General features: G+C 42.2%; 1 protein-coding gene across 7 annotated transcripts in view; it reads left to right on the top strand.

The window, feature by feature from the left end:
* The window catches only part of UTRN (utrophin), a 1071426-nt gene that overhangs the window by 370681 nt on the left and 679664 nt on the right, over positions 1-21081 (top strand). For all 7 annotated transcript variants that reach the window (XM_073627744.1, XM_073627752.1, XM_073627745.1 and 4 more), the window contains 3 exons: positions 7617-7772; positions 10216-10353; positions 19917-20066. In XM_073627744.1, coding sequence (XP_073483845.1) covers positions 7617-7772; positions 10216-10353; positions 19917-20066 — 444 coding nt within the window. The remainder of the gene's footprint in view (positions 1-7616; positions 7773-10215; positions 10354-19916; positions 20067-21081) is intronic.

The raw sequence follows: 21081 nt of genomic DNA, 5'->3' as shown, positions 1-21081 counted from the left end.
TGATGTCTTTGCTGGAGAGAAGTGGCTTGTTTGCTGCCCTTCTTGACTCCAGACCATCCTCCAAAAGTCTTTTGCCTCACTGTGCGTGCATGTTGCCCTGATCCCGCAGCTGAATCAACTGACAGTAGTCTTGCCGCTTGCTGGACTTTCTTGGGTGCTCTAAAGCCTTCTTCGCAAATGCAGTGGAAATGTCCTTTATGGGATTAAGTTCATTTTCATGGCAAAGAGGGTCTTTTCAATTAATTGCAATTCATTTGATCACTTTTCATAACATTCTGGAGTATATGCAAATTGCCATCATAAAAAACTGAGGCAGTGGACTTTGTGAAAATTAATATTTGTGCCATTCTCAAAAGTTTTGGCCACGGCTGTAGACTGTGCTACAGAAGTAAGTAAGAAGTTTGTTGTGGGGGGGATGGGGGGTTAGTCTACATTAGGGCTAAAGAGGTTGGGTTAGAGTAGGTTTATGGAAGGTAGAGTTGTAAAGGCAAACTTTTTTGTTAAAATCCCTGTCCATTTTTATAGCTATCTGTAGATTCACTTTGTTTGTCCTGGTGACCGCTGTCACCAGGACAGAAAGTAACAGGATCGTAAGATTTGACAGTTGCCAATGGAACAGGAATTGAGGGGAAATCTTCCAATGCAATGTATTCTCCTGGTGACAACTGTTCCTAGAGGGGATCTCCTCTTACTTTGTTAGAGATTTTCTCTTAGTTCTTTTAAACCACTCCACTGGCACCCCATCAGGAAATAAAAACAAATCATAAATGCCTAATACATGCATTATTTTTATTACTGCAACTTAATGTTTTGTATCCAAAAAATTATTTTTCAATTCGCTAAAAGCATTATTGCTTGAATCAGATGTGTTTAGCATACTGTTTGAGGAATTTAGCATTAAAAGTCCGCTAACAATGATTATCACACAAGTTAAGGTTTAGTAAGGTGTCTGTTGTGCAGACCAGGAGAGCTGTCTGAGGTGGTAATAAAACAATACTTTACTGAAATATTATAACAGTTCATAGAAAATATAGGTTTTGCACAATAAAATGCCAATATCTTGTGAAAAAATAAAGATTCCATATTTAAGCGATATTTGTGTTCAAAATGAACATTTTTAGGTGAAAACTATCTTAGGGTTAACTAACTAATGCAATTATAATAACTCATTCATTATAGTGAATTAAGCCTAATTGGACTTATTTAATAAGGCAAACAACAAAGCACAGTTACCATATCAACTGACTGCAATTTATCTTTCACTAATGTGATTGCTTGTTATGGGTTACTACATATGTACTTCATCACTGCTATTTATGCTAAATTATTAAAGAGTTTTCCACTCTTCTTTTGCTATGGGTTACTGCATTTGTACTTCACCACTCCTATCTACACTACCTTATTAGTTTAGTGACGTTCCTGTAGATTTATCTAGTCTGATCTTAAAGTTCTAGATAACTATTTGAAGGATAAGTTCACCCTTAGTAACATGCTACATGTTACACCCATATTTAGGGTATAACATGTAACATGTTACTATGCAGTAGCCTCTTCAGCCCCTCCCCCATGATAGCAGGCAAGCGTTCTTTTCCCTGAACCCGCTGTTATATTTTAAAATCAGCATTCTGTATATGAACTACAAGTCCCATCTTCCAACACAGGAGCCAGCTAGAAGTTTTCAATGGACTTAAAGGAGGCTGAATAGCGCCCTCTTACTCCATTCACTCTTCCTGCAGCTCTGAAACTGACAGCCCAATCGGTGGCACGGGCTCAGAGCTGTAGGAAAAGGGAATATAGGTGCCTGACATTTCACCTGTGATCCACTGATTGTAGGTGTAATGCTTTGGTTTCTGCAAAAAAATAAAAGCACATTTTTTTCCTCCAAAAATATGTGCAACTCGGCCGTTAAGTGTGTAACATCCTGTAGGATACATTCCCTTATATTGATCACCCTTCTAGTGTTTATAAGTTTTGTGAAATTTAGTAGCTTGAGGTCTTCTGCTTACACTTCATGCAGTTTGGTGTCAAATTGACCTAATTGATCATGATATTATCTTTTACAAATGTTTTTGCTATCACTGATCCATTTTTCTGCACTGTGATACTTACAGTGCCTTGAAAAAGTATTCACACCCCTTGACATTTTCAACATTTTGTCATGTTACAACCAAAAACGTAAATGTATTTTATTGGGATTTTATGTGATAGACCAACACAAAGTGGCACATAATTGTGAAGTGGAAGGAAAATGATAAATGGTTTTCCAATTTTTTTACAAATAAATATCTGAAAAGTGTGGCGTGCATTTGTATTCAGCCCCCTTTACTCTGATACCCCTAACTAAAATCTAGTGGAACCAATTGCCTTCAGAAGTCACCTAATTAGTAAATAGAGTCCACCTGTGTGTAATTTAATCTCAGTATAAATACAGCTGTTCTGTGATTCCCTCAGAGGTTTGTTAGAGAACCTTAGTGAACAAACAGCATCATAAAGGCCAAGGAACACACCAGACAGGTCAGGGATAAAATTGTGGAGAAATTTAAAGCAGGGTTAGGTTATAAAAAAATATCCTAAGCTTTGGCCATTGAGAGTAGATAATGCCTCAGACTTGGTGGTGAGTGGGAGTAAAAAAAAATACATATTACCCATGTGGTCAGTAGCAGGAAGAATAGTGCTCCATCATTGGTATCAGTGGGTGGCAGAGTGCCCCTATCTTTGATGTCAGTAGGAGGAATAGTGCCCCCTCATTGGTGTCAGTGGAAGAAATAGTGCCCCATCATTGTTGTCAGTAGGAATAATAGTTCCCCATCATTGGTGGCAGTAGAAGGAATAGTGCCTCATCATTAGTGTCAGTGGGAGGAATAGTGCCCCATCCTTGGTGTCAGAGGGGGAATTTGTGCCCCGCTGTTGGTGTCAATGGAGGGGGGAATAGGGCATCTCATCAGTGGAAGGAATAGTGTCCCAAAGGCTGGATAAAATCAGGCAAAGGGCCACAGTTTGGAGACCACTGCTCTAAACAATTGATTTTAATGTTTTAGTGCATAAGGAGTGTGTGGTGTCTAGGGGAACAATACACATTTTTAATGCACAGTGGTATGATTGTCCCTAAGCTTTGAACATTTCGCGGAGCACTGTTCAATCCATCATCTGAAAATGGAAAGAGTATGGCACAACTGCAAACCTACCAAGACATGGCTGTCCACCTAAACTGACAAGCCGGGCAAGTAGAGCATTAATCAGAGAAGCTGCCAAGAGGCCCATGGTAACTCTGGAGGAGCTGCAGAGATCCACAGCACAGGTGGGAGAACCTGTCCACAGGTCGTGCACTCCACAAATCTGGCCTGTATGGAAGAGTTGCAAGAAGAAAGCCATTGTTGAAAGAAAGCCATAAGAAGCCCCGTTTGCAGTTTGCGAAAAGCCATGTGGGGGACACAGCAAACACGTGGAAGAAATTGCTCTGGTCAGATGAGACCAAAATTGAACTGTTTGGCCTAAAAGCAAAACTCTATTGCCGCGTACACACAATCGGATTTTCCGACAACAAATGTTGGATGTGAGCTTGTTGGCGGAAAGTCCGACCGTGTGTATGCTCCATCGAACATTAGGTGTTGGACTTTCCGCCAACAAATGATGGCTAGCAGGTGCTCAAATTTTCTGCCAACAAATGTTTGTTGCCAAACTTTCCGTTAGTGTGTACACAAGTCCGTCGGACAAAAGTCCATGCATGCTCGGAACCAAGTATGAGCCGGAAGCGCTCGGTCTTGTAAAACTAGCGTTCGTAATGGTGATATCATGTACGTCTTGTACATCACTACGTTTGTAATTGTTGGCCAACATTTGTGTGACTGTGTGTATGCAAGACTAGTTGGAGCCAACATCCTTCGAACAAAAAGCCACGGTTTTGTTGTCGGAAAGTCCGATAGTGTGTACAGGGCATATGAGTGGCAGAAAACTAACACTTCACATCACCCTGAACAAACTATCCCTACCGTGAAACATGGTGGTGGCAGCATCATATTGTGAAGATGCTTTTCTTCAGCAGGGACATGGAAGCTAGCCAGAGTTGATGGGAAGATGGATGGAGCCAAATACAGGACAATCTTAGAAGAAAACCTGTTAGTCTGCAAAAGACTTGAGACTGGGGTGGAGGTTCTTCTTCCAGCAGGACGACGACACTAAACATACAGCCAGAACTACAATGGCATGGTTTAGATCAAAGCATATTCATGTTTTAGAATGGCCCAGTCAAAGCCCAGACCTAAATCCAATTGAGAATCTGTGGCAAGACTTGAAAATTGCTGTTCACAGACACTCTCCTTCCAGTCTGACAGAGCTTGAGCTATTTTGCAAAGAATGGGCAAAAATTTCACTCTCTAGATGTGTAAAGCTGGTAGAGACATCCCCAAAAAGACTTGCAGCTGTAATTGCAGCGAAGGGTGGTTCTACAAAGTATTGACTCGGAGGGGCTGAATACAAATGCACGCCACACTTTTCACATATTTATTTGTAAAAAATGTTGAAAACCATTTTTTATGTATATACTTAATCTTATATAATACAAAATGATAGGTCCTTTTTTTATGGGGTTGTCAGACAATATATGCCCTATCCCAGTGTTTCTCAACTCCAGTCCTCAAGGCGCCCCAACAGGTCATGTTTTCAGGCTAACCATTATTTTGCACAGGTGATTTAATCAGTATTTAATCAGTATGACTGCCTTAGTAATTACCACAGCCGTTTCATCTGAGGGAAATCCTGAAAACAAGACCTGTTGGTGCGCCTTGAGGACTGGAGTTGAGAAACACTGCCCTGTGTGGAAAGTGTGGAGTAAGCTAGCTTGGCAGAATAGCTGAAATATAGTTTAGCCTGGGTTCATACTCTTGCGATGTGGGAACCAGCGCTATCCAGTGCCCGTTCCCGCATCGCATCTCCCACGCAGGCAGTTCACACTGCCCTCTGTGAACCGCTGCGGGTGTCAATAAAAAGTTAATGACACCCACAGATCACAGTGCGAACTGTGGATTCAGACAGGAATCGAATTGCATGGGTGTGAACACCCATACGATCCAATTACAATGCAAGAAAAAAAAAGTCCCTGCACCTTTTTTTGTGCGAATCCAATGCGAGTTCAGCCATACAAGTGTATGGCTGAATTTGCAATGCACAGACATTGCATGTGATCCACACCAGCAACGTGTTTGAGTGTGAAGCCAGGTTGACTGTTATTTTTTTCTGGCCAGAATTTTGCTTTTAGAAAAAGTAACAACTTCTCATTAAGTAGTTATGTTGTTGCGTGCCTAGCTGTAGTTAAATGTCCATTGCAAAAAACGAGTGATCCTGTTATTTACCAACATGTAGGACACAAATCCTTTAGTGGAATAAAATTGAACAGGGTCAATAAGTTCAATTTTTAAATCACACACACACATATATATATATATATATATATATATATATATATATATATATATATATATATATATATATATATATATACACACAGTATCTCACAAAAGTGAGTACACACTTCACATTTTTGGAAATATTTTATTCTATCTTTTCATGTGACAACACTGAAGAAATTACACTTTGCTACAATGTACAAAGTAGTGAGTGTGCAGTTTGTATAACAGTGTAAATTTGCTGTCCCCTCAAAATAACTCAACACACAGCCATTAATGTCTAAACAACTGACAACAAAAGTGAGTACACCCCTAACGGAAAATGTCCAAATTGGGCCCAATTAGCCATTTTTCCTCCCCGGTGTCATGTGACTTGTTAGTGTTACAAGGTCTCAAGTGTGAATGGGGAACAGGTGTGTTAAATTTGGTGCTATCGCTCTCACTCTCTCATACTGGTCACTGGAAGTTCAACATGGCAAAGAACTCTCTAAGGATCTGAAAAAAAAGAATTGTTGCTCTACATAAAGATGGCCTAGGCTATAAGAAGATTGCCAAGACCCTGAATCTGTAGCACGGTGGCCAAGACCATACAGGACAGGTTCCACTCAGAACAGGCATTGCCATGGTTGACCAACGAGGTTGAGTGCACGTGCTCAGCGTCATATCTGGAGGTTGTCTTTATGAAATAGACGTATGAGTGCTGCCAGCATTGCTGCAGAGGTTGAAGGGGTGGGGGGTCAGCCTGTCAGTGCTCAGACCATACATCGCACACTGTATCAAAATGGTCTGCATGGTTGTTGTCCCAAAAGGAAGCCTCTTCTAAAGATGATGCAAAAGAAAGCCCACAAACAGTTTGCTGAAGACAAGCAGACTAAGGACATGGATTACTGGAACCATGTCCTGTGGTTTGATGAGACCAAGATAAACTTATTTGGTTCAGATGGTATCAAGTGTTTGTGGCGGCAGCCAGGTAAGGAGTACAAAAACAAGTGTGTCTTGCTTATGCCCTGTACACACGGTCAGATTTTCCGATGGAAAATGTGTGATAGGACCTTGTTGTCGGAAATTCTGACCGTGTGTAGGCTCCATCACACATTTTCCATCGGACACACAAAGTTTGAGAGCAGGATATAAAATTTTCCGACAACAAATTCCGATCGTGTGTACACAAATCCGATGGACAAAGTGCTCAGAATAAATAAAGAGATGAAAGCTATTGGCCATTGCCCCGTTTATAGTCCCAACATACGTGTTTTACGTCCCCGTGTTTAGAAAGATCAGATTTTCTGACAACTTTGTGTGACCGTGTGTATGCAAGCCAAGTTTGAGCCAACATCCGTCGGAAAAAATCCTAGGATTTTGTTGTCGGAATGTCCGAACAAAGTCCGACCGTGTGTACGGGGCATTACAGTCAAGCATGGTGGTGGGAGTGTCATGGTCTAGGGCTGCATGAGTGCTTCCGGCACTGGGGAGCTACAGTTCATTGAGGGAACCATGAACGCCAACATGTACTGTGACATACTGAAGCAGAACATGTTCCCCTCCCTTCGGAGACTGGGCCACAGGGCAGTATTCCAAAATGATAACGACCCCAAACACACCTCCAAGACGACCACTGCCTTGCTAAAGAAGCTGAGGGTAAAGGTGATGGATTGGCCAAGCATGTCTCCAGACCTAAACCAAATCGAGAGTCTGTGGGGCATACTCAAACGGAAGATGGAGGAGCGCAAGGTCTCTAACATCCACCAGCTTCGTGATGTCATCATGGAGGAGTGGAAGAGGACTCCAGCAGCAACCTATGAAGCTCTGGTGAACTCAATGCCCAAGTGGGTTAAGGCAGTGCTGGAAAATAATGGTAGCCACACAAAATATTGACACTTTGGGCCCAATTTGGACATTTTCACTTAGGGGTGTACTCACTTTTGTTGCCAGCGCTTTAGACATTAATGGCTGTGTGTTGAGTTATTTTGAGGGGACAGCAAATTTACACTGTTATACAAGCTTTACACTCACTAATTTACATTCAACCAAACTGTCGTTTCTTCAGTGTTGTCACATGAAAATATATAATAAAATATTTACAAAAATGTGAGCGGTGTTCTCACTTTTGTGAGATACTGTATGTATAAATTTGAAGCCGTCTGATCTGAGGTAGGTCTTGTTAAAATAAACCTTATGGGTATGCTTTTGTTTAATCTTATATGTCCTATCCAGATGCTTGTGAATCATGATGCCCTAGCACAAAGTCCAGGAGAAGGATCTGTACCTACTGAGGCCACAGCTGTTGAACTTGAAGTCTTTGAGTCTGAGCTTCTTGTTGTCCAGAAGGTTCTGGAGAGGTGTCTACAGTCACCTACAGAGAGTGAAAAGGTGAGAACAAAGACCATAAATAGATCAAGCTAATTTCTGAGTGCAGCACAAAGTTTCCCTACAGGCTAATTTAATATTGGCTTCTGGGAAATTCGGTGTCTCAATGCTCTAACACTGGACTGTATTGTTGGTTTCTTTCATTTGGCATGCAAAACCATATACTGGGCTTGTGTAAGGCCAACCATACATAGGCTACATTTGAGAAAGTTTCAAGAAAGATTCAATGAATATTTCTTAACCACATGATTGTAAGTAACAGAATGATAGAAACATGTTTTGTGTGACATGGCTGATTTTGCGGTGATCAGTCATTTTCATAATTTCTCTTAAAATGACCAAAGGTCATCTGTATCTTGTTTTGCCTCAAAAGGATATTCTGATTATAATGTGACCTGTACCTGATGGAAAGGACTTCTGTTTTTGCTGTCTCTTCTATATGGGGGGGGCAATAAATCCCCTTATTAGTGGATTACAATTTAGGAGGGCTGTGGGATGTCAGCCTGCTGTTGGCTGACATCCGAGAGCCGGACCACTCTCTGAAAAGAACCTGACCATATGATTAGGATCCACCCAAAAGCATGGACTGGTTCAGCCTCTCAGCAAGAGAGCCCCAGCCAGCCTCTCCCACCCCCTCCACAGCCCAGCACTCCTGTGAGCTGGAGGGGCAGAGCAGAGAGTCAGAGATTGAAAGTCCTGCAGAGGGGGGGAAACTAACCAATCGCAGTGTTTGATCCTTCAGTTCTCACTGCAGAGCCTGTGGGGGACAGCAGCACTGGATTGATGCTGCATCCACCTAGGTGAGTATACTTTTTTTTTTTTTTTTTGCAAAGCCTATACTTCTCCAGCCATACATGGATCTAAATTCAGCAGGGACAGGCCGAATTTTGATCCATAGATAGGGACAGTGGCACTGATCAGTGTATTCTGACCGCTGTCAGATTACAATAGCTCAGCAGTGAGAATTCCCCCAGCCACCATGAATGTGTGGATGAGGGAATCGGGTCAGTTTTGGTTTTTTTTTTTTAACCTGCTGGTTGAATGAAAAAAACGGAATCACCTATGGGCTACATTAGTCAATATGGATTGTATTTGAAAGTTAGTCTATCCATACAATAGAAGGTACATAAAACAGCTGTCCCAGATCACTGCAATAGCTGAATCTGCATAACTTCCCTCCTTGACTTTTGATCTGCCTTTACTATGCTTACCTGAATGAATCTCAATAATCTAATGAAGAAATATTAGAGGAGGAAAAATAAGACTGCTGTTTCTGAGAATGCCTAAACCTTGTGTCAGTACAGAAGAGCAGTGAACCAATCACACCATCCCAGATCACCATACTGAAGCAATGTGCATTCATTTACTCCTTGATTTGGGTAAAGCAAAGGGGACATGATAGGGCCATAATAAAGTTCATCTGGCTCTAAAACTTTCATCCTTAAATACACCTTGTCACTAAATTATTAATTTCAACAGAAATCTTCCTAGAAGATTATGTGAGCATTTAATGTAGTTTATCCATGTTATTTACCTGTAAAGGCCTCTGTTACATGTAGGCATCCAAAAATCCCAAGGCTGCTTCTGGTCACCACTAACTTGGTTGTGATCTTAGCAGCTCTGCCAGTCTCAGAGCTATTATTTAACTGACACTCCATAGTATTTACTTTCATTTTCACCCTGGCAGCTACATAAAATATTATGTAGGGAAGTTAAGGGTGGGGCAGAGAATCTGTCAGCACACAGCAAGCACAGTGTTATGCTGTGAATGGGTCCTCACAATGCCTTTTCTCAGACTAATTTGTGAATGAGAAGGTCTGTTGTCCTTATAACCACCTGAGCAAATCACAATATTTTAATGAGGAATGATGTAGTATTTCAGGGAGTATCATGCCTAAAATGTAACTTTTAACTCAGTGCAGACTTCTGAGAAAAGCAGTAAATCAATCACACCCACAGGAAGAACTACTTTAGCAGGCATATTGTACACGGTTAGTGTACAGAATGTCACCAGGTTCCCATACCAAAAGGATGCAACGTTGATGTATTTATTTATTTTTTTACACTTTTCAAAAAATTCAGTAGCTGCACACTGAAATGGAAAGATAATTTTAATTTTATGTAGCAGTTATATATGTTATACTATACTATACTATACTATACTATACTATACTATACTATACTGTACTATATATTTTTGTTTTATTGTTTTAACAAATTTGGAGAAGTTTTCCTTTAAATAGTTGGCATTGATTTTTATAATTAAGCCACTACACTGCCTGAATATCTTTAATAGCGTTTGCATCATTTGAATTTGAAATAGTTGGCCCATGTATGGTGGTCTCAAGCAAATAAGGGTCCTTTAGAGGCTCTACCTGTTCGGGTAATTCATTTCATATTAATATGAATACAGATTCATTATATCACCTGTATTTCATCTAATTAGATTGATGACAAAAAGACTCGTATTGAAGACATTCTACGCAGAGGAGAACAACTTCTGCAGCAGCCAATGGATGACATTCAGAGAGAGAAAATCCGACTGGAGCTGCTGCTTTTACAGACAAGATTCAATAGTGTTACGGTTGGAATCAAACATTCTTCTATTTTATACTCTGTTTGGGGTGTTTTCAGGGTTATTAACAGAGCATGCTTGAAATCCCAGATACAATGTTTCTCACAACAGTTATTTTGGTTGTAACGAGAATGGTTTATTTTACTTTTTTTATTACATCCCCTGCGCCTTAATAGAAAGGCTGAACATTTACCAAGATAGTTTTTTTAAGATCTAATTTTGCAGTAAACTGGCTCATGCAAGATGCATCCCTCCTTTCTCACATTGCCACAGGAACCTATCAGCCTTTGAGGCCCATGAATCAAGAGACACATTTTTATTCAGAATTAATTTATGCTGATTGTGAAGGACAGTCATGCATAGTTTTCTAATCAGATAGCTTTTTGTGGAGATATTTTTCTTTTTTACTTAGAAAATCGAAGGCTTACTCCACCGTATTGTAGAGTGTAACATGTTGCCAAGCAAACCCCACCAAACATAGAGTGCCACCCCCCCCGCCTTACCCCGTGACAGCATTCAGGAGTTCAACCCCCCACCCCCCCGCAGCCATTGTCACTTTTTAAAATGGAATGACGAGATCTGGGAATGAATGAACTATAAGTTCGGTCTGCCATCATGACATCATGATCTGCGACTGAAAGCCTGTACCTCTGTAAGGACAGGGAGCTGAAGGAAGAGTCTGCAGGAGCCTGGTATTGCACCTACGGTCCACTAATCACAAGTGCTATGCTTTGCAGGCTCCTGCATAAAATAAATAAATAAATGCACCCTTTGTGTTCCTGCAAATATGTGCATTCATTTGTTTTTTTAAATGTGAACCTATTCTTTAAACACAATTTAAAACCACTACCTTTTTTTCCTTCTAGTAGTATCCCTCAAGAGAGCACAGTGGTAAACAAAATAGAACTACGGTGGTTCCACATGCATAACTGTACATACAGGGATTCACAGAATATGAATAATGATATCATTCTCGATAATGCAATATGATCGAGTATAAAGCATTCAATTAGGCCACCTCTCTGTATTGTATAAAAAAGGGGGGACATTTCCTTGACATTGCAGTGCAACTGTAATAGGGTTAATAAAGAAAATACCACCAAATAAAACAAGATGGGTTAGTTATTACAACACTCTGCAGTAAGTTTCGAATCTGCAGATAGAGGTCTGGTAACTGATGTATGAACATGAGGCATTAAGTTTTCTTCATTTAGAAGATTCAAAACACATATTTTAGGGTTTCGTGTGAAACTGGTATGGAGTACACCAGTGATTCTCAAACTGTGTGCCATGGCACACTAGTGTGCCTCGTGAGATTTACAGGTGTGCCGTGGGAGTTCAGAAAAATATTTTAGGTCAGCGATGAGGACGTGACGCGTGACGTCAGAATGGGGGGAGGGGCCTGATGGCGGCGCTGGGGTGAGGGTCGGGGACGGGCTGGATCGACCAGGAGGCGAGTGCGAGGCGCGGGGTGAGAGTCAGCGGCTGCACCTGGGAGGAGACTACCTAAAGGACTGCTTAGCCTCCTCGACTCGCACACGCCAGCAGCAGAGTGACCCGGGAGCGAATCCCCCCCCCCCGCCTACTGGAGCGTCTAGGAAAACAGAGGTGGAAGAGGAGGAAGGCGGAGACAGAGGGTATGACAGGTGAACTGAAGCTGAAGCAGAGAACACTTTGGCCGGGCTAGGCCTGGATGCTTCTCGGGCCGGTTCTTTCCTCCACCATCCCCAGACCTGTTATAATCCCCATACCCAGGAGTCAAAGGTGTTCCTCCCTGTGGTGGATCCAAGGCAACTGGACTGGGGCCGCACTAAAGCTTGCAGGGTGTCAGGAAACTGAAGATAAAAGGTATGATTTCATAAAGTGAAGACTGACAAAGAAGTGATATGGTCTGGAGGTACTAGGAAGGCTGCCAGAGAACTGTGTTTAAAGGCTATCATAAACTCAGACTTTTTTGTTTCCATTACATTGTGTATAATAGGCGGTAGCCCATGAGCAGGAAATGACAGGACCCCAGGAACAGGGGAGTAGTTTTGCTCCCCTTGTTCATGTCAGTTGAGTCACTCACAAGAGGGGTGAAAGGTGAGGCTTTGCCGCTATAGCCGCTACAGCAAAGTTTAAGCAGGTTCTCGCGAGCCTGGTGGGAAGAAGCACGCAACTCAGCAGTGTAACAAAGTAGCGAGCGTGTATACAGAAGTTTGGGTGACTATAAATAAAACACCTACATCAACCATCATTGGAAAAGAGCTGCTAGTAAGGTCAAGGATGAGAGGTCAGGCTCAAAGAACAGCAGAACCTAAGACCCCAAGGGAGAGTCTAAATTCTAGCTCAATACAGAAATACCTTAAAGAAGCAAGCTCAAAGAGCCCCGGATCTGACACGAAACAAGCAGGAACAAAAGATAAGAAGAAAGATCAGCAGAAACAAAAGGGGGGACAGGGGGAGAGGCCCAGGGAAGATCCAGAGACAGCAGGAGCCTGTGCCAGCAGCGATATGGAAGAATAAAGAAGTATGGAGCTTGCCCCAAATAAAACAGAAATGATGGAAATGTTTGCCAGACTAGAAAATGTGATAAAAACAGAAATATTGAACGTGGGGACGGACATGGGATATCTGCTGCGTAGAGTGGAAGAGGCAGAAGAGACGTCAGGCAAGCAGGCAAAAGAGATCTTAGACCTAAAAGCCCAAGTGAAGAGAATGCTGAACGAGAATCGCATGCTAGCATAGGACTTAGGGGAGAAGATGAGAAAAATATTTAACCCTATCTTGGGCAGGCGGGAGGATGAGGCCCTGAGGATTGATAGGGTACATAGGGTCAGAAAAACCAGAAATATAATACAAGATACCCCCAGGGACGTAATTGTGAAGTTCCATGCCTATGAGGACAAAGAAGAAATCTGGAGCAACCTTAGAGGTGCTCCCCCAGTTTGCTTTGAAAATAAAAATCTACAGATCTTCACAGATCTCTCTGCGGGAACGTTGGCTCGGAGAAGGCATTTTAGACCTCTGCTTGAACAACTGAGGGCCAACTTGAAATATTGCTGGGGGTTTCCAACATCCCTGATAGTCATAAAAGATGGTAGATCCTTCAGGATGAGATTCCAGGAAGAGATGAAGGACTTTTGCGACGGTCTGGATATCCCTGTCCCAGAGGCGGCAAGTATAGAGAGTCGATGAGTGGAATGGATGCGAAGATAGTATACAACAGATGTTCATAGGGGTATCCGGCGGGGGGAGGGGGGTTTCCCCCTTTTTATTTCCCCCCCCCCATCTCCTCACCTCTGTTTAGGAGAACCCAGAGGAATCCGAATTGGACTATAAGACTGCCTGGACTGGGGAATAAGGGGGAGGGGAAAGTAACTGTCTAAAATAGGGGCTGCTGCTGGGCGGGTGGGGGGTATGGGGAGGTTGGCATTCTTGGTCGGTTGGATCGTTTCCGCCCCTCCTGTCCCCCCCGCCCTGTAAAGGGGTTGGGGGGATACCGGAGGCTGTTGGCGGAGCTCCACCCTCGGAAAAGAGGCGCAGTATGGGATTAAATATGTCCCCTACGTGCGGGCTTTGGGCTGATGTTGGGCCGGGGGAGGAGGGAGGGATGGGAGGGGGGAGTGGGAAAGGGAGGGCAGAGGGGGGGAGGTGGGTACTTCCTGCAGGATTGGCGATAGAGGAGCAGCTGACAGTGGAGTGGGGATAAAGGTTATAGAGTTTAATGTTAGATCTTACATTTTTACCGTATAATGTGAAGGGGTTGAACTCGCCTACGAAAAGACACAAAATACTTAAGGAACTTCAATTCTATAGACCGGATATAGTATTTCTCCAGGAGACCCACCTGACCATTGAATCAAGAATCAAGTTGTTCTCCCCTGGACTGCTCATGTGGTTCTATGGTGATACGCCGATTAAGAGATCCAGGGGAGTAGCAATAGGGTTCTCAAATGGCTCCAAATTTTCATTAGTGGATAGGGTGACGGACCCAGATGGCCGCTTTATCTTTTAAAGGAAAAACTGGGGAATAAGCTGTTTACCTTAGCGAATGACGGTGTTCTAAAACAGGTGCTGGCTAAACTGTTAGAGTTTAGGGAGGGGGAGGGGGAGGTGGTGCTGGCAGGGGACTTTAACTTCGGCCTCAACCCTGTCCTTGATAGTACGTCCCGGGCACAGGGGACAAGCAGAGCCCAACTCAATATGATTGGGCGTCGGCTGCACCCATGCCATCTCATGGATGCCTGGAGGGTGCTGCATGCAAAGGCGAAGGATTATACCTTCTTCTCCCCTGTGCACGGGACGTACTCGAGACTAGATTACATACTTGTGGATCATAGTCTACTGGACTTGGTGGAGGAATCTAGAATAGAAATTATTTCTCTTTCACCGGTCACGATGAGGATTAAGATCCCGGAGATGCAAAGACAACCCTTTTTGTGGAAGTTGAATGAAAATTTATTTAAAGACCCAAAAGTATTGGAAAGGGTCCAGGAAGAAGTTGATTTTTTCTTTAAATCCAGTGATACAGGAGAAGTTTCCCCTTCCGTCTTATGGGAAGCACATAAAGCGTACATTAGAGGGGTCCTCATCTCCACTGGGGCTGGGGTGAAAAAAAAAGAGAAAGGAAGAAAGGGAAAGGCTTATTGAGGAAATTTTCTTATTGGAACAGAGCCATAAAAAACTGAAGGGTCAGAGTCAGGAGGGTTTTCGCAAGCTAGCCGCCAAAAGGGAGGAGTTAAGGGACTGTATGGAGCAAGACTCCAAAAGAGCACTTAATAAAATAACAAGAGACAAATATTTCTGGGCGAACAAGATGAGCAAGCACCTGGCAAGGTTAGTGAGAAAGAAAAGGGACCGGAATTTCATTGAGAAAATACAGAATAAAAATGGGGAGATAATAGCTACTAGTAAAGGGATAGCGGAAGAGTTTAAAAAGTTCTATGAAGCTTTATACTCCATCGGACAAAAAGGATCAGGAGACCAAACTGCCACGGGTAGGGTAGAAGAATTTCTGAGGGGGGCAGGAGTGGTTGAGCTATCAGGGGAAGACAGAAGTACTCTTGAGAGGCCCATAAGGGAGGAGGAAATCTTGATAGCTTTGGAAAATTCCCCAAAGGGCAAGAGTCCAGGGCCCGATGGGTTTACCACCCTATACCTAGAAAAAATGAAACACATTCTTGTACCTAGGCTTTGCCATTACTGGAATGAGCTGGGGTCTAATTGTGTAATGGAGGGAGAAGCACTTGCTGCTTCTATTACATTGATATTAAAAGAAGGTAAAAATAATAGGCTCTGTTCCAGTTATAGACCTATCTCATTACTAAATGCTGACGTTAAACTTTACGCCAAAGTGCTAGCTAGTAGATTGAAAGATGGAATGACCACCCTAGTACACGCAGACCAGGCGGGTTTTGTACCAGGGAGACAGAGTAGGCACAACTGGGTGCGAGCAGCGCTTCTGTTGGAGGCCAGTAAACCTGGGGGGCCCCCAGTTCTATTCCTGTCAGTGGACACAGAAAAAGCGTTTGACAGGGTAGACTGGGGGTTCATGATCAAAACCCTAGAAGTAATGGGGGTGGGCCCAAGGTTTATTTCTTGGGTTAAAATACTCTATAATCATCCGTCGGCATCCGTAAAGGTGAACGGGGTTTGCTCCAGACCCTTTAGGATGGAAAATGGCACTAGGCAGGGGTGCCCTCTGTCCCCCCTCCTACTTGTCTTGTCCTTAGAGCCTCTACTGGCCACCATTCGAAATAACCCAGACTGTAGTGGAGTGAAGATAGGAGCTAAGGAACATAAACTCCCGGCCTTCACCGACGACGTTATGTTCTTCATCTCGAACCCCAGGATTACTATACCGAATGTACTGCAGATTCTAAAAAAATATGGGGAGGTTTCAAACTTCAAAATAAATCTGAGTAAGTCGGAGATCCTAAATATAAATATGGGCAAACAGGAGGAGGCGAGCCTCTCAGAAGTTTTCCCCTTTCCCTGGAGAAAGGAAATTGACTATTTGGGGATTAAACTATCAAATACTTTTAAAAAATTGTATTTAAATAACTACATCCCGCTGTTGGACGAGATCAGGCAGGAAGTTAGAAGACTATCATGGAGGCCCCTCTCATGGTTTGGCCGTGTGAATGCAGTTAAAATGATGTTAACGCCTAAAATATTGTACAAGTTCCAGATGCTCCGCATTCCGCTTCCCCAAACATATTTAAGGGCTCTACGAGGTTTGATAGCAAGATTTGTCTGGGGTGGCAAAAAGCCACGTATTTCCTATGCAGTTTTGAGTAGGAGAAAAAAAAAAGGTGGATTAGCTCTGCCAGACTTCAATAGGTATTATGGGTCAGTAATACTTTCTCGAGTTATTGAGTGGGAAAAAAAGGGTTCGGAGAAGAGATGGGTTAACATAGAACACTGTTTGAGTAACATTGATTTAGGTCATATTATTTGGAACCCCCAAGTTACAGAGCACTGGGCACTAACACGGCGGTTTTGACGCGCAACACTCTTAAATTTTGGGATCAGATTAACACACGGAATAAATGGACACATAACTCACCTTTGATTTATATGAAAGAAAATAAATTTTTCGAGCCTGAGATGAGGGAGGTGGGGGGGAATGGGATAAAAGACGATGGCATCTAATTAAAAAACTTTATTAGTAAGGGGGTAATACGCACGTACGCCGACCTGAAGGCTGAGTCAGACTTATGGGTGATTGATGTGTGGAGGTATGCCCAGCTTTCGCATTTTATTGAGAGGTTGCCTAAACCACTCAGAAGTGAGGAGGAGTATAGACCACTTGAGCAGCTCTGTGTGAGGGAGCAACCTGGTAGTTCTATCTCTCAACACTATAGGATTCTGGGGGCTAGGGGAGAGCGGGAGGTGCCACCATACATCAAGAAATGGGAGAGAGAATTAGGGTCACAATGTAATAAATCCACGCTAGAGAAGATTTTGAAGATGGTACATCACGCTGCACTTGATGTTAAGAGGACTGAAATAAATTTTAAATGTCTCGCAAGGTGGTATGCCACCCCTGACAAATTAAGTACGTTTGATGGGGCCAAGTCGGAGACATGTTGGAGAGGGTGTGCCAATTTGGGAACAATGGCCCATATTTGGTGGGAGTGCCCCATTATTAAAAGATTTTGGAAAAAAATTATAATATTGATCAAGGAAATCACAGACAAATCATTTATAGAAGATCCATGGGTGTGCCTATTTCATGGCACGGAGGAGCTGGTGAAGCGTTACCAATCCTCTATTGTCCCCATACTGTTGGATTCTGCCAAGAAGCAGATTGCAATAAAATGGTTAGATTCGGCAAGCCCAAACACCCGAGATTGGCTCTATTGTATAAACAAAGTCTACAGCGTGGAGTGTATGGACAGTAGGGGATTGGTACCTGATGAAGGGGACGAACGAGTAGACAAATGGGCAGTAAAAATACTTGGAGATACTTGGAGGAGATCCTGAGTGTTGACTGAGGGCGGGGATCCGGGAGTGTCTGGTAGGAGCTATAGAGAAGGCTGTCTTCTCTGTGACCGCCTGCGGGAGGGGGGGGGAGGGGGGTTGAGGGGCTGAGGCGGGTGGGATTTAGGAAGGATTGTATTATTATGTGATTTTGAGAATATGGATGTATATTTGTAGGATTTGGGTTTTGTATTGATAAAATATTAAATAAAGAATTAAAAAAAAAGAAAAATATTTTAAATTGCTAGTGTTTTGAAACCTTAAACATATCGAAAAATGTAATGGTAAATCAATGTTGCAAAAGTAAAAAAAAATAACATATATAAAAACGCAATCTCTGTCAGTCTGGCATTCATTGGTTCCTTTTCGTAACGCGAGACTAGTGCGAGATCTCAGGAGAACTCAAGAGCTCTAATTATATTATAATAACAGAGACCATTCCATTCCAACTTAGATGCTTGTAGATAAAGTTTGTTCATTGTTTAGCGATGGAGAAATACTTAAACAAGTCTGGAACTCTGAAAGAGAAACTGTTAAATGAAAACCATGGAAGCAAACGAAAGTACAAAAAAGATTGCAACCGCTTCAATATGATTTGCTCTCGAAAGCAGGCACATCCTTTCCATTAAATTTAAAATTAAATATATATGTAAAAATAAATAAGTTCTTCACTACAAAAATTGTTAAATCTTTTCAGGTGTGCCGTGAAAGCTTTTAGATCTTTTTGGTGCGTCGCAAGACAAAAAAAGTTTAAGAAACACTGGAATACACTATTAAGGAAGAATTATTGCACACAGCCTAAAATATACATTTTTATGCCTAGCATACATCTCCTGTTGCTTTCCTGTGCTCAGAAAGCTGAATGTTCCACATATAGCCTTCCATACAATGAATGGCCATACTCTTGAAAACACAAATGCATCTGACATATATTTTCCACACATGAAAGTTACGCATTTGGAGCAGATACATTGGACCTGTGTGTCTGGGTTAATGGCAGTGCAAAAAATCATCATGTTTTAGTACAGCCATTCACTTATATGTGTGCATGAACCCTAACAGTGTGTGTCAATAATAGATGTCTCATACCTAGTAAGCTTGGGACACTGGACCCTTACCTCAACAGTATTGAAAAACTTTTTGGATGAAGTGTAATGCCAATTGTGAGGCTGGTCTTTTCGTTCCAACATTAGTATCTGACCTCACAAATGTTCTCCATATTAATACCCCTGGTTTTGGAATGGGATGTCCAACAAGCTCATAGGCATGATGGTCAAGTGTCCACAAACTTTGTATATCTGGTGGAAATGTGTTCATATATGTGCTCTAGTTGAGATGTTTCTATGTTTGCTGTGATAATGTTACATTTTTTGAGTTGGAAAAATGAACTTGCACTGTATTATCGGTTCATATTGTCAAAATTATTATGTCATATTGTTATGGCTGTCGGCATATATGGTCAGACTAGAATTTCTAGAACTGGGAATAACAAACTCTTGGAAGCTAAAATTACATAATATCTTGCAGACTGCCTTTTAAATGAATAAGAGGGGTTTTTATATTGCAAATATTTTTTTATACTTTTGGTAATTTAGTTAGATCACTACCTTTGTTACCATTTTAACTGGCTAGTTGACTATAGAACATGCTAGGACTGTGCCGGTTGATCACAGCCTGATTATGATTACAACTGTTTACATCTGCGAGGAATGCTTATTAGACATCATAGCTTGAAATCTGAACAGGACCATAATCCAGACATTGGTATTTCTAAGTAGCAAGATAATCAACAGTTGAAAAAGGAGCGAGTACATTTGAGTGCCCCCATGGGAAGCGGCTTCCTATGGGGGCAATCAGCTGGGGGGAGGAGCCAGAAGTGCCAGCCAGGGACCAGAAAAAAGGAACATTGAGACTGCTCTGTTAAAAGCCATTGCACAGAGCAGGTAGTTATAACAATTTTTTTTATTTCAATGTAAAAACATTTGATCGTTTAATATCACTTTTAATACCCAATATATTTGTATCGTTAAAATATTTTTGTCATACATATGTAGCACATACAATGAATGTTTTCCATTGTTGTAACAATGTTTGGTGTTACGCAGGAACTCCAAGCAGTTAGGAGAAGACAAGGAAGTAAGCTTTCCCCAATTACTGCTCAGCACGAACAGGAGGATCGCTTATTCTCCTGGATGAATGAGACTGAGCATCGCCTTTCTGGCCTTCAGGATGCAGAGGATGACAAGAAGCTTCAGGTGAGGTATTCTTGATGTCTGTTTTTTATATACTTGAAAGGCATGGGTTTTTTTGTGTTGGAGTACAAGAGTAAGTATTGTGCATTTAAAATAAAAGTCCACCAGATCTCTGTTCCTGTGCTCTAAAACTCACCTGATTTCAGATCCTGAATTTCAAAGTCCACCTGATTTCTGCTCCTGTAAAATAAAGTCCACCTTCTAAATTCTAAAGTCCACCTGATCTCTGCTTTTGCATTCTAAACTCCACCTGATCTCTGCTTCTCTGTTCTAAAATTTTCCTAATCTCTGCACCTTTGCACCAAAATCCACCTGACCTCTATATCTGAGTTTCCAGGGCTACCTGATCTCTACATCTTAGCTCCCAGGTCTGCCTGATCTCTGAACTTCTACTTTCAGGTCTGCCTGATCACTGAACCTGTACTTTCAGGTCTGCCGGATCTCTGTAAGTTATAAAGTCCACCTAATCTTTGCACTTGAGCATCCAGGCTTGCCTATTCTCTGCAACTGAGCTCCCGAGTCTGCCTGATCTCTGCACTTAAAGAGGTTGTAAAGCCTAAACATTCTTTACTTTCATGCATTTCTTGCTTTAAGATAAGAAATGTTTCAGTATGTGTATCATCCCCTCTCTACATACCTGAGCCCAATCTCGATCCATCACTGTGCCCATCTGTAGCGGCTCTCTCCACTTCTCCCCATTCTCATAGGCTTTGCGGAGAGCAGCCTACATCTATAGAGGCAGGCAGTGCGGCTTGGGATCAAGCCCACAGGTGTGCCAAAATAAGAATCAGCTTCCTTGACACACCAAGAAGAGAAAGAGCCAAGAGCGATGGCAGGGGTCCAGAGAAGAGCAGGTAAGTATAACATGATTCTTATTTTAAAAGAAAAAAAATAACTTTACAAAGATTTTAAGCCCTAAAGTCCACCTGATCTCACCTGAACTCTGTCTCACAGTTTTTTTTTTCTTTCTATATAATAACTGCTACATTTACCAGTCTGTGACTAGTATGTTTGCTCA

This window comes from Aquarana catesbeiana, linkage group LG04 (assembly GCF_042186555.1).
Source record: "Aquarana catesbeiana isolate 2022-GZ linkage group LG04, ASM4218655v1, whole genome shotgun sequence".
Lineage (NCBI taxonomy): Eukaryota > Metazoa > Chordata > Amphibia > Anura > Ranidae > Aquarana > Aquarana catesbeiana.
Note: the sequence above shows the minus strand (reverse complement) of the source record. Positions and strands in the feature narration are given on the sequence as shown.